Source organism: Loxodonta africana, chromosome 17, assembly GCF_030014295.1.
Source record: "Loxodonta africana isolate mLoxAfr1 chromosome 17, mLoxAfr1.hap2, whole genome shotgun sequence".
NCBI classification, from domain to species: domain Eukaryota; kingdom Metazoa; phylum Chordata; class Mammalia; order Proboscidea; family Elephantidae; genus Loxodonta; species Loxodonta africana.
The window spans coordinates 72,427,252-72,441,286 of record NC_087358.1 but is presented as its reverse complement, the minus strand read 5'-3'; the positions used below and the strand labels follow the sequence as shown (position 1 = coordinate 72,441,286).

The window sequence follows — 14,035 nt, the reverse complement described above, 5'->3', positions numbered from 1 at the left end:
CTAGAATTTACCCTGTTATGTACCAAATAACCTCGGATACCTAATGCGCTCAATGGTCAGTTCCTCCCGCTTTTTGGGACTCTCGTAACGCGTTACCTAGGTATTGCCAAATAATCCCTGTGCATTTTGTGTCTCCCACAGAGGAGCCACCATCCATCCAAGGTGGATCAGCTTCCAGAGCTGCTGCAAGGTCTCCTAGTGGCACCAGACGTTGCGGCTGGCCTGCTGTCCCACCCACCTCAGGAACTGAGTGGATGCCTCCTGGCTGGCTTGCCAGACATGTTACTGGGTGGAAACCCCAGGTTCTGCTCGGCGTGACTCGTATTGGCCAATAAACAAGAGACTGAGATGGGACAGCAGAAAATGCCCCTTTATTTCATTGCACAAGGAAGAGGAGTCAGTTGGAGCTGCTAATAAGACAGAGATCCCCAGGCTGTGGAAAATTCCACTACCTCAAGCAACTTCGCATCAGAATCCTGCTTTTTTTGCTTGGCGTGCCCCGTAATTTTACATTAAAATTCTGGTGATGCATGAAGTTATATGTAAACCCCATTGTGCCTGCATAGCCTGATTAAGAATGTTGCTGACATAACTTGTATGAGCTTCATACTTGTAAACCCCTTAAAAGTAACCTTCCCCCTCGCCCTCATGGAACGGTCTTGTCCCCAGCAGCTCCGACTGACCCCTTTTCTTCAGGCAACGAAATAAAGATGCCTTTTCTGCTCTCCCACCTTGGTCCCTCATTTAGTGGCCAATATGAGTCCTGCTGAGCAGAGCCTGGGGTTTCCACCCAGTAACAATTTCTGTGTATTTAAAAGAGATCATATATTCACCATTATCTCTAATGGGGAAGAGTTTCTGTGTATTATTTACTTCCAGTGGATTTTAGAATATGAAACATTCAGGGACTGAAAATATATTGGGGAAAAAAAAGGTAAGCAACTCAACTGAACACTGGGAAAAGAGCTTGACTAGACACGTTTCTCCAAAGAAGATATACAGATGGCCTATAAGCACATGAAAAGATGCTGAGGTGTGATGGATCGCTTGTGTGTGACCTTTCTTGCCATGGTCTTGTAACTCCCACCCAAGTGATTGGGCAGGACTGTGTGATAGCATAATTGTGGCCCACCGAAGGGATTGATCAGTTTTGCCATCCTGCTGGGTTTGAAATGAGCCATCCCAGAGGTAGGAAACAGAGAATCCCACCACCACCAAGGAAGAAGAGTCAGAAGACTCTTTGGACCCAGAAGAGAAGACAGTGAGCTGTAACCCTGAAGATGGTGAGAAGTGGTGGCAGAAGAGACCTGGCAGCAGAGACCCAGCAGCAGGAGATGGCATGGTGGGCTTCCCAGCCCATGGAGAGAGAAAGCAAGTGCTTCTGGGCAGAAGCCTAGGGCTAGGGAGAGGCATGCCTGTGAGAAGCTGTCCTGGTGGAAGAACTCTTTCCTTGGGTGTTCCTGAGCCTTAATTGTAACCCGTTACTTCCCTAATAAACCCCATAATCATGAGTATGGTCTGTGTGCTCTGTATGGCCATTGTGATGAATTATTGAACCCAGCAGAGAAATAGAGAGTGCTGGGAGGGATGGTTGGTGTCAGAATTGGTAAAGATGGTGGAGAGAGGAGCCTTGTCTGGCCTTCGCCTCATGGGAGCCAGCCTTGCGCTATTGATCTTTGTTCCCCTTCTCCCTTGTGACGTGAGAGGTGGTAAGATGCTGCCCGCCCTCCCATGCCATTTTTACAGTTAGCATCAGAAGTGGGATTCTTTGTAATGGCTCCAGACTCATGGAAGGATGGGACTTTGTATGAGAAAGAACGAACGGGCTTGGAAAGTGAAACTTTTGATTCTTAGATGGTTGCTTTGGTTGTTGTTACCTGTAATGGCTGAGGAAACCCTGGTGGCGTAGTGGTTAAGTGCTACGGCTGCTCACCAAAGGGTCGGCAGTTTGAATCCACCAGGCGCTCCTTGGAAACTCTGTGGGGCAGTTCTACTCTGTCCTACAGGATTCTATGAGTTAGAATCGACTAGACGGCACTGGGTTTGGTTTTGGTTTTTTTTTGGTAATGGCTGAAAAGCAGCACTTGGAGTGGCCTGGGGCAAAAGCCAGTCCAGCTAAGCGGGATGACTGATATGAGGCCAGGGTCTTCTGGTTCCACCCAGCCAGAGGCCCAAGGCCATATGCATATGAATGGAAAGATAGTTAATGTGTGGAGAAGAGAATATGCAACCGGAATGTTTTAAAAAGGGTTATGCGTTCAGAGCTATGTGTTTATCTGAATGTAATATGGGTATTGAATGTTTCTCCTACCTACTCTCGTAAAGTAGACCTAAATGTATGGTAAAAATGAATACTGGGTACTATAGATTACACGGGGAAACCCTGATGGAGTAGTGATTAAGAGCTTCAGCTGCTAACCAAAAGGTCGGCAGTTCGACTCCACCAGGCGCTCCTTGGAAATGCTACGGGGCAGTTCTACTCTGTCCTATAGGGTCATTACGAGTCCGAATCGACTGGAAGGCAATGTTTTGTTTTTTTTTTTTAATGAGTTTATAGATTACAGACAGCATGGAACTTGATTGGTTATGCTGAAAGGGGAATTAAGATTTGCACCAGGGAAACACAGGCTGTTTGAATGCGATAGTCCTGTATATAGAGGTGGGCTTAGATGGAAACATGAGCCCCACCCAGATTTTACGTTTGAAAAGACATGTGGAACTACCCAGACCTGCTGAGAGAACTGGAGATTTGCATTTGAAGCAAGCATCTGTGGAGAAAAAGTGACTGTTTTGCTTTTTGAATTTCAAGCAAGCTGTTTGCTATTGGATGCATTGAGGTAGGAGAAGTCACTGTCCATCAGAAAAAGCCCCTTTCCAGGACTGGAAGTTAAAGGGAGCTGGTGACTAGACAGCTTGGTCTGCTCATTTGTGGTGACCACCTTGTCCACTTGATGAGTGGAAGTGGGGACAGTGCATCAATGATCCATTGGTACCTATTGACCTAGCCCGTGGGGGCTAGAGATTAGAGTGAGAGGAAGGGCTGGCTGTTCAGAAGTAAAAGGAGTTGTGTGGACTCTTGTGTTTACAGGTGGAACCCATTGACCTAGCTCAAGGTGGTTAGGGATGAGAGAGTGTGTGGAGGGGCTGTCTGAAGTGCCAGGAAGTGGGTGTGAACTTTCAAGCCTGAGGCTACTACCCATTGTGACCTCACTTGGATGGCTAAGGATGAGCTGACTAGAACCCAGCTGTCTTAGACTGGGTTCTCTAGAGAAGAAAACCAGCAAAGCGTATAAATATCCATATAAAGAGATTTGTATCCACGAAATGGCTCACGCGATTGCAGAGGCTGGAATGTCCCAAGTCCGTGGGTCAGGATAGGGGCTTCTCCTGATTCATGTAGCCGCAGGTGCTGTCGAACCCAAGATTGGCAGGTCGGACAACAAGGCTCTTGCTCACAGGCTGCAAAGATCGACAAATCCCAATATTGGCAGGCAAGATGGCAGGTAAGCTGCTAGCTCAAGTCCGAAGAATCAGAGGTCAGACGAACGGGAGCGAGCTGCAGGATCCAGCGCAAGCAAAAAGCCCCCAAGCCCTGCCAGAATATATTTGATGCAGGCCACATGCTCAAGGAAACAGCCTTTCAATCGATTGGCTACTCACAGCAGCTCCCATAATGGAGGTGATCACATTACATCAGATCTCATCATGGAAGTGATCACATCATCATATGATTGCCAAACTGCATCACAACTGCCAAACCACTAAGAATCATGACCCAGCCATGTTGACACATAACTGTGATGATCACACCGACCGAATGAAGAGAAAGATGTTTGACACCATGACTGGTGTAGATCGCTACAATCTGGTGGTTGCTCTGGACTGAACTTTGCTTATGGATGCAGATGCTTTGAGTTCCAACTGGAACAGAAGATTCTTCAAGACCAAGGAACATTCTTGTCTCCTCAGAGTACTGGTTTGATAGGGACGGGCAATTTAAACACTGGCTATCTAAAACAGGGGGCAGATATAGGCATGAGATGGCTGCCTTACATGCCGCCTTACACGCCTTCATAGGTGTGCTTACATTCAATGAGGGGACAGGGGAGGATCCCCATTAAATGAGGGGACAGGGGAGGATCCCCATTAAATAGTTTCCTCTTTTCCTGATGGGTCTGGGGAAGAGAGGGTGGGAGAAGATGCTGATTAGATTGTATGATTCAGTTGTGAGTGTTGATTGTTAACAGGGTTAGCTGTGATTGTAAAATTTGTAATTCTAGAAGCTGTAACTGTGAAAGAATGGACTAAGGGGGAGGCACTGCTGGACTGGAGTACAGTGGCGAAACCCAAAGTCCCTTAAAGGTTTTGCTATGCTGATACCTCGTGAGGCTCAGAGCAAGGGAATAATCTTCTCAGTTAAATTTTGTCAGAATCCAGAAAGAGTGAAGACGAGGTGACTTTTGGAGAACCTAACCAGATCAGATGGAACCTGCAGCAGACCTGAGTGGCTGGTGCCTGAGTAGCCTCACCCTTGAGGACTCTTTGTCCTATTGAAGGACTAATGGTTTATGATTGTTTCAGATTGGTAAAATGATTGGGAGGGGAAAGTTATCCTCCAAGTATAAAAGAACCATGGCTAGAAAAGCCAGGGGGTGGCCTGCATCGTGATGGATCACTTTTGTGTTGCCTTTCTCGCTATGGTCTTTTAACTCCCTCCCCAAGTGATTGGGCAGGACTGTGTGATAGGGTAATTATGGCCCACCAAAGGGACTGGTCAGTTTTGCCATCCTGCTAGGTTTGAAATGAGCCACCCCAGAGGCGGGAAACAGAATCCCACCACCACCAAGGAAGAAGAAACCAGAAGAGCCTATGGACCCAGAAGATAGTGAGCTATAACCCTGAAGATGGGGAGAAGTCGTGGCAGGAGAGACCTGGCAGGAGAGTCCCAGCAGCAGAGACTCAGCAGCAGGAGATGGCATGGTGGGCTTCCCGGCCCGTGGAGAGAGAAAGTGAGTGCCTTTGGGCAGAGGCCTAGGGCCAGGGAGAGGCGTGCCTGTGAGCACAGCTGAGAAGAGGCCGCCCTGGTGGAACAACTGTATCCGTGAGTGTTCCTGAGCCTGAATTATAACCTGTTACTTCCCTAATAAACCCCGTAACGGTGAGTATGGTCTGTGTGTTCTGGGTAGCCATTGCGGTGAATTATTGAACCCAGCAGAGAAGTGGAGAGTGCTGTGGGGGGGACAGTTGGTGTCAGAATTGGTAAAGATGGCAGAGAGAGGAGGCAGGTCTGACCCTTGCCTCATAGGAATCAGCCTTGGCTGTTGGCCTTGATTCTCCTTCCTCCTCGTGAAGTTAAACGAGGTCAGATGCCGCCTCTGTGCCGTTTTTACAGATGCTGAAAACCTTTCATCATGCGAATTGAAGCCTCAATGAGTTACCACTTAACACCCATTAAGATTACTATAATACTAATAAAAACCAACCAACCAAACAAAAAACCCAGAAAATAGCAAGTGTTGACAAGGATGTGAATAAATTGGAGCCCTCTTTCCTTGCTGGTGAGATTATAAAATGGTGTAGCCACTGTGGAAAGCAGTTTGGCAGTTTCTCATAAAGCTAAACAAAATTGCTGTACAATTCAGCAATCCACTCCTAGGTATATAACCAAGAAAACTGAAAACATATATTCAGACAAAAACTTGGTGTATGAACGTTCGTAACAGTGTCATTCACGATATGCAAAGGGTGGCAACGGATGCCCATCGGCTGAAGAGTGGATAAACAAAATTTGATATATTCGTACAATGGAATATTATTCAACCATGAACAGGAGTGAAGTACTGACCCATGCCACGACATGGATGAACCTTGAAAACATTATGCTAAGTGAAGGAGGTCAGACACAGGAAGGTCACATACATTGTATGGTTCCATTTTGTGAAATGTCCATAATAGGCAAAGCCATGGAGACATAAAGCAAGTTAGTGGTTGCTAGGAGGCCTGGGGAGCAGGGAATAAGGAATGCTTCATGAGTACAGGGTTCGTTTGTTTTGGTAGTGAAAACGTTCTGGAATTAAATAATGGTGGTGGTTGTACAACATTGTAAGTGTACCCAACCAGTTGTTGAGTCAGTTCCAACTTAGAGCACCCCAGGCGTGTCTATGCTCCAGAGGGTTTTCAGTGTCTGATTTTTTGGACGTAGATCACCAGGCCTTTCTTCTGAGGCGCTTCTGAGTGTACGTCAACTGACAGCCTTTCAGTTAGCAGCTAAGCACGTTAACCGTTTGCATCACCCAGGAACGTGAATGTACTTAAAGCCACTGAACTGTACATTTTAAAATGCTTAAAAGGGTGAAATGTTATGTGGATTTTACCTCAATTAAAAAAATCTATCGAATTATTTAATTCTTTTAAACCAACTGGGTAGTATTCTTTCTAAATTTGCATTGAGAATTTCTTGAGAGCATGTTCATAGAGTGTCAAATTTTGTATTAGAATCTTGGCTGCGGTGAGTGTGGCATCATGGGAGCAGAGGTTATTTTTGTATTTGTCGGCTCTTTTAGGAATAAGTAACAGGAATTCAACTCAAACTGGTTTATGGAAAAAGGGATGTTTATTGACTCCTATAGCCAAAAGATCTTGAGTTTTACTGTTCAAGCCCAGCTGGATTCACATGCTCAGAAGGTGTAATTGGAATCAGGCTCTTTTCATCTGTTGGAGCTGCTTTTTTCTGTGTTGGCTTCATTCTCATTCTTATTCTCTCCTCACAAAAAACCAAAAACCAAACCCACTGCCATTGAGTTGATTCTGACTCATAGTGGCAAGATATTTTCCAACAGCCAGTTTCAGGTAGGCCTGTGAGGTTTAATATGGTTATTTACATGATTTAAACTGCATGATTCTTAACATTATCTTGAATAAATGGTATTTGTATGATAATTTATTTATTTTTTTCTTCTTTTTCCCAATGGTTCTAGTAGATATCCTGGCTTAGTTCACCTGTCCCTCCTTGATGGATGAGTATGGCTGGAGGTTATATGCTCCAATTGGCTCCTGGTTTTGTGGAGCCAGTTGGAGTTGTGGGGTGGGGTAATGTTGGTCAATCCCTGTGGACTGAAAGTGGGGAAGGGTAGTTCCCTGAGAAGGAGTCTGGTGGTGCAAACGCTTGGCTGCTAACAGGAAAGGCCGGCTGTTTAAACCCACCAGCTACTCTGCAGGAGAAAAGACCTGGCTATCTGCTCCCATAAAGATTTCAGCCTAGGAAACCCTGCCCTACAGGGTCTTTGTGAGTTGGATCGACTGGATTGCACACAACACTAGTTCCCTGAGAGAAAAATTGGGGTGGCATTACCAAAAGGGAAGAAAGACCTGGCGATCTACTTCCTAAAATCATCCAGCGAAAACCCTGTGGATCACACAGTCCAATCATGTGAATGGCACCGGACTGACAGCATTTTGTACTATTGTGCTTGGGGCTGCACGAGTCAGGGCCTACTCCTTGGCAAACCAAAAAACCAAACCCACTGCCGTCGAGTCGATTCCGACTCATAGCGACCCTACTCTCCGGCAGCTAACAACAACTAGCAGAAGAGAAGGAATTAGAGGCCGGGTAAGCAAAACACACCGAATGTCCCCCTTAATCTATCTAATTTCTTGCTTGTGTTTGTTGTTTACTTCAGGATAGTGTTGAGTTTAGAAACATCTGCAGTCCTCTGGCTCTACAGATTGAAGGACAGCAGTTTGACAGAGACTTGACTGCTGCCCACCAGTGTTTGAAGACAATAGTCAAGAAGCTGATTCAGTCGCTTCCTTCGGATTCGCACGTGGAGCTTGTGCTTCCTTGAGACAGATCTTACAGAATCACCCAGGTGCATGAGTGTTAAAGACACCAGGGTTAAAACCACGCCTAGCGCTACTAAAAGAACTATGGACTTGGCCTTTCTAATTAAATCAGCAGACAATGGGTGTTTCGTCACCAGTAAGGAGAGCCGTGAGAGCATCTGTAGCTGTGTGACCAGTGGCATCTGCGGCCTTCAGAATTCTAGCATGTCGGTGAAGTTTTTAAAAACAGTATTTCACATTTTCAAGTATGTTGACATCTTTGCTGACTTTTTGATGGAAATATATTCTACTTTATGCAGCTGAATGGATTATATATATATTTATTTTTAAAATTCATATTAAGTATTAGTTTTAATTGAACAATACCTTAATCTATATTCATCTAGGCCTATGAAGTTTAATATGGTTATTTCTATGATCCATGGTTCTTAAAGCTATCTTGAATAAATGGTATTCGATAGTTGATATGTTCTGTTTACTGAGCATTCTGTTTTATGTTATGGGAATGGTCTTTAGACGTTGTAAGACCACGTGTGGCAGTTAGTATGAATTCTCTTCCAGGCATTAATGACTTTCTGTTAGGCAGCAGAAAAGTTGCTTCTAAAGCTTCTGCTTTCATATACTGATTTAGAAATTTAAAATGATAATGACCTGTGAAGTGCGAAGGATACGTCACATGTCAATACAAAGTGCATCACTAAAAGCTGACGGGAAAAACGGCTAGGTCTTCATACTCTTTCTAAATGTTCCAACTGAAGTAGGAAATTCTCGTGAAAAAAAGGAGGGAGTGGATATACTAGCAGTTTTACCTACACATTTACAACTTGCAAAAGAGAAAATAATTTTTCATCTTTATTTTGTGGCACTAACCTGCACACAATTAGGAAAAATTGTATCTCTTGTTTTTCAGTGAAGACTGTGTCCAGAACCAAAGTAAATTGAAATATTTCCTGTCCCCTAAAATTTTCAGAGAAACAGTATCAGATATAGGAAAAACCAGAAGAGTACAATGTACACATGTGGCTCGTTTTCTGAAAAAGTTGTAAACTGGGTCTGTGCGGTAAGAGAAGACTATCTACTATTAAAAATGTGTCACAGTAATTCCACAGAGTCTGTTTTTCTGCTCTGTAAGCTAAGAGAAGTCATTTATCATTTAATTACTCGGTTCCAAATATTTTCTTCCAGAGTCTGAGGGTGAAAGGTAACTATGTTGCATCTGTTTGTATGTAACAGCATGTCCATAGAAGAGAAGTAAGTATGTGAGACTGAACTCTAAGAGAAAGATGGCAGGGGTGTGTGGGGGGGGGGGGCGGGTGATGTAGAGTAGCCCTGGAAGGAAGAGTATTTTGGGGTACAGTCCTTGCCACCTAGTCCTCCTACACCTAGGAGACATTGTCTTTGGGGGAATCCCTTTATTTTATGGTGAGGCCTTTCTGCCTCAGGGAAATTATCCCAGATCCTTCTCTAAAGACCTATCTTTACTTATAGGCTGCCTCCCCCATTGTGATTAATGGTTCTCTCAATAAATATTAAGTTTTTTTTTATTCCTACCATAAGAAATATCAAAATTTTTTTTTTGCTTTTGTATCTGTGCTTGTGCTTTCTGCTCACTTCTCTCTTCCATAGACTGATTAAAATCCCATTCATCCTTCAAGGCCCAGTTTACCAACCATCCACTCCGTCCATGAATTTTTTGGATCATCTCGGTAGGAGGTGAGCCCTTCCTCCTCTGAAATCATATAGAGCACTTCTTGTGCTACTGACCTGGCATTTATCATGTAATATCTTATGGAACATTTACAGGTATACCTGCCATCAAGATCAGCTTGCCGAAGGCGGGGATTACTCTAGACATCTTTGTATGTTGCACGGCATCTACAATTCTAAAAGTTCTTTGATCCTACTAGAACCTCCTTTGATCCTACCACCTTTTTGCTTCCTCTCCCTCCCCCCTCCCCCCGCCCCAGCACCAAGCCTTACTTCCGTGGCTTGTGTTCTATAGTAAAGATGTATAATCATTCTGTTGTGCGTGTCACTCATTCCTTTCCTCTTTTTTTCCTTTGGTGAATGCTGTTGGCAAAACTTCATTCCTGGCTAAGATAATTCTCCATCTACTCCACATCTGAAGTAGCTGAATGTAGCTGGACAAAAACACACAACCATGCCAATCTCACTTAGTTTCATGACTCCCAGTCTCAAGGAGGTCCTCAGTATTGTCCATTAGCCCTACTTCATTTCCTGTGCTGTCCAATATGGCAGCCACTAGCCATATGTGGCTCCTGAGCACTTGAATGTGGCTAGCCTGAACTGAGATGTGCTGAAAGTGTAAAATATACCCTGGCTTTTGAAAGCTTAGCACTGTAAAACAGGAATGTAATCTACCCCATTAATAGTTTTTATACTGATTCCATGTTGAAATGACAATATTTTGGATATGTTGGGTTAAATGAAATATATTATAAAAACTAATTTTATCTGTTTCTTTTTATTTTTAGAATGTGTCTACTTGACAGTTTAAAATCACATATGTGGCTTTCATTATATTTCTATTGGATACTGCTACCCTAGAAAACTCACTAGACGATTCAATGCTGAGCAGGCCTTTGCACACCTCAAATTTTATTCTTCTCCACCCTCCTCATTCTCCACTGATGACCTTGCTTCTGATTCACTGGGAAAATAAAAGCTGTCAGAAGAGCGTGCACACCTGTCCCCTAGCAGATCTACTAACCTTGCATCTGCACTGTGTATGGTGACTTTCTTCTTTTTTGGTGAAAATATACACAGCAAATAATGCACCATTTCAACAAGTTATACAGGTACAATTCAGTGAGGTTGTTTACAGTCTTCAAGTTGTGTGACCATTATTGATATCCTTTTCAAAATTATTGCAGAGATGGGCCAAGATGGTGGAATAGACAGATGCTTCCAGTGGGCCCTCTTACAACAAAGACCTGGAAAAACAAGTGAAACGAGTATATTTGTGACATGCTAGAAGCCCTGAACATCAAAGGCAAAGTTAGAAAATGAACTGAGGGGCAGGGGGAAGAAGAGACAGTTCAGGAAAAAAAAAAAAAAAAGAAGCAGAGAGGAATTACTGGACCTGAATCACTGGAGCCCTTAGGCACCATCCCCGGGAGTGGCTGGCAGGCCGATACTAGTTTTGGGCTGCAGTTCCCTGAGGGAGAAACATCCAGCCAGACAACCTACTCAAACATCCAGAACCAGAGAAGAACAGCACTCTTGGCAAAAGCTAAGTACTTGTGTGTATTTTACCCCGCCCCCCCACCCCCAAGCCAGCTTCAGTGGCTGTTGATTTCCCTGGGCCTGAGATAGGCCCTGTAGAGCACCTAGAGCCATTCTTCCGGCCTTGGAGAAGGAAAAAATTTGCAGTTGGGGGAAAAGATAATTTGCCAGCTCCACTAACCGGAGGAGCTCAGGACAGAAGCAGCTCCTGTCCAGGCATAAACGGTCCATGGACTTTGAGTAACTTTCCCCTCTGCATGGACTTTTGTGGGCCTATTTCAGGAGGATAGGCCCTTGTTGGCAGACTACAACTGTTTCAGCTGTGTGGTGGAGAGGTGGGTGTTTGATGTTTGACAACACTCTGCCTATTAAACAGGGTCCTCGCCTACCCACATCAGGGGCCTAAAGACTGGTGGCTCCACTCAGATCACCCAACCACCCACGATGGAGGTCCAAGGATAATTGGTACCTCCCAGTCCTTACAACCAAAAACATTCGGCGACCATGGTCTGTCTGCACAACCGACTCACATGTACACTCTAGGGAAGAGGAACACGCTTTCCTCCGAGACACTTGGGGGATGATTCCCAGCCCCCTGCCTTGTTCAGAGCATGACCCCCTGCTGCAACCAGATACTGGTACCTACACCAATCACCCCTGCCACAGTAAGGCTGTAGGACACAGCCTATACCACACACTTGATGATCAGCTACTTGGACACCTGGGCTGAATTCATACAAGAAAAGTGAATGGACTCCTAGACTGATATACCTGATAACAGCTCTAGCCATCTGGGGACAGGACATCCGAGCTCCAAAGGTGAAAATAATCAAGCTAGTTCACTCAAGCAACCCATTTGGGCATATCAAAACAGAACAAAGCAATAAGCTATGACACAGTAAGCAAACATAAACTAATACGATAACTTATAGGTGGCTCAGAGACAACAGTCCATATCAAGTTACATAAAGAAACAGCATGATCACCTCAACAAGCTCTCAAAACAAAGAATCAAGGGATGTTCTAGATGAAAGTGCCTTCCTGGAATTGCCAGAGGCAGAATACAAAAGATTAATATACAGAACCCTTCAAGACATCAGGAAGGAAATCAGGCAATACGCAGAACAAGCCAAGGAGCACACAGATAAAGCAATTAAAGAAATTAGAAAGATTATTCAGGAACGTAATGAAAAATTTAATAAGCTGGAAAAGTCCTTAGACAGCCATCAGAAATTCAGAAGATTAGCAATAAAATGACAGAAATAGACAATTCAATAGAAAGTCAGAGAAGCAGAATTGAGCAAATGGAAGGCACAATTTGTGAACTTGAAGATAAATCACTTGGCACCAATATATTTGAAGAAAAATCAGATAAAAGAATTAAAAAAAAAAAAAACAAAGAAACCTTAAGAATCATGTGAGACTCTATCAAGAGAAATAACCTACAAGTGATTGGAGTTCCAGAATGGGGAGGGATAGTAGAAAATAGAGAGAATTGTTGAAGATTTGTTGGCAGAAAATGATCATTAGCCATTAGAGAAATGCAAATCAAAACTACAAGGAGATTCCATCTCCAACGAGGCTGGCAATAATCCAAAAAACAAAATAATAAGCTTTGGAAAGGTTGTAGAGAGACTGGAACACTTACACACTGCTGGTGGGAATGTAAAATGTTACAACCACTTTGGAAATCAATTTGGCACTTCCTTTAAAAGGTAGAAATAGAACTATCATATGATCCAGCAATCCCACTCCTTGGAATATATCCTAGAGAAATAAGAGCCTTTACACGAACAGATACATGCACAGTCATGTTCATTGCAGCACTGTTTACAATAGCAAAAAGATGGAAGCAACCAAGGTGCCCATCAATGGATGAGCAGATAAATAAATTATGGTATATTCACACAATGGAATACTATGCATTGATAAAGAACAGTGAGGAACCTGTGAAACATTTCATAACATAGAGGAATCTGGGAGGCATTATGCTGAGTGAAATTAGTTGCAAAAGGACAAATATTGTATAAGACCACTATTATAAGAACCCAGGAAATAGTTTAAAATAGAAAAGAAAATATTCTTTAATGGTTACAAGAGGGGGGAGGGAGGGTGGGAGAGGGGTATTCACTAATTAGATAGTAGATAAGAACTAATTTAGGTGAAGGGAAAGACAACACACAATACAGGAGAGGTCAGCACAACTTGACTAAACCAAAAGCAAAGAAGTTTCATGAATAAACTGAATTCTTCAAAGGCCATCATTGGAGGGGCAGGGGTCTGGGGACCATGGTTTCAGGGGACATCTAAGTCAACTGGCATAATAAAATCTATTAAGAAAACATTCTGCATCTCACTTTGGAGAGTGGCATCTGAAATCTTAAACGCTGGAAAGTGGCTATCTAAGATGCATCAATTGGTCTCAACCCACCGGGAGCAAAGGAGAATGAAGAACACCAAAGACACAAGGTAATTATGAGCCCAAGAGACAGAAAGGGCAACATAAACCAGAGACTCCATTAGCCTGAGACCAGAAGAACTAGATGGTGCCCGGCTACAACTGATAACTGCCCTGACAGGGAACACAACAGAGAACCCCTGAGGGAGCAGGATAGCAGTGGGATGCAGACCCCAATTTCCCATAAAAACACCAGACTTAATGGTCTGACTGAGTGAGACTAGAAGGACCTGGGTGGTCATGGCCCCCAGACCTTCTGTTAGCCCAAGACAGGAACCATTACCAAAGCCAGCCCTTCGGACAGGGATTGGACTGGACAATGGGATAGTAAAAGATGCTGTTGAAGAATGAGCTTCTTGGATCAGGTAGACACTTGAGACTATGTTGGCATCTCCTATCTGGAGGCGAGATGAGAGGGCAGAGGGGGTCAGAAGCTGGCAAAGTGGACACAAAAAGAGAGTGTAGGGAAGGAGCGGGCTGTCTCATTAG

The 14,035-nt window shown here is 43.9% G+C and overlaps 1 protein-coding gene across 1 annotated transcript in view; it reads left to right on the top strand.

Moving 5' to 3' along the window:
• DLEU7 (deleted in lymphocytic leukemia 7) overlaps nt 1-8,152 on the top strand; it is a 46,215-nt gene extending 38,063 nt beyond the window's left edge. The window contains exon 3 of the mRNA XM_064269909.1: nt 7,680-8,152. Within this exon, the coding sequence (XP_064125979.1) occupies nt 7,680-7,844 (165 nt within the window). The 3' untranslated portion in view covers nt 7,845-8,152. The remainder of the gene's footprint in view (nt 1-7,679) is intronic.
• The last annotated feature ends 5,883 nt before the right edge of the window (nt 8,153-14,035 follow it).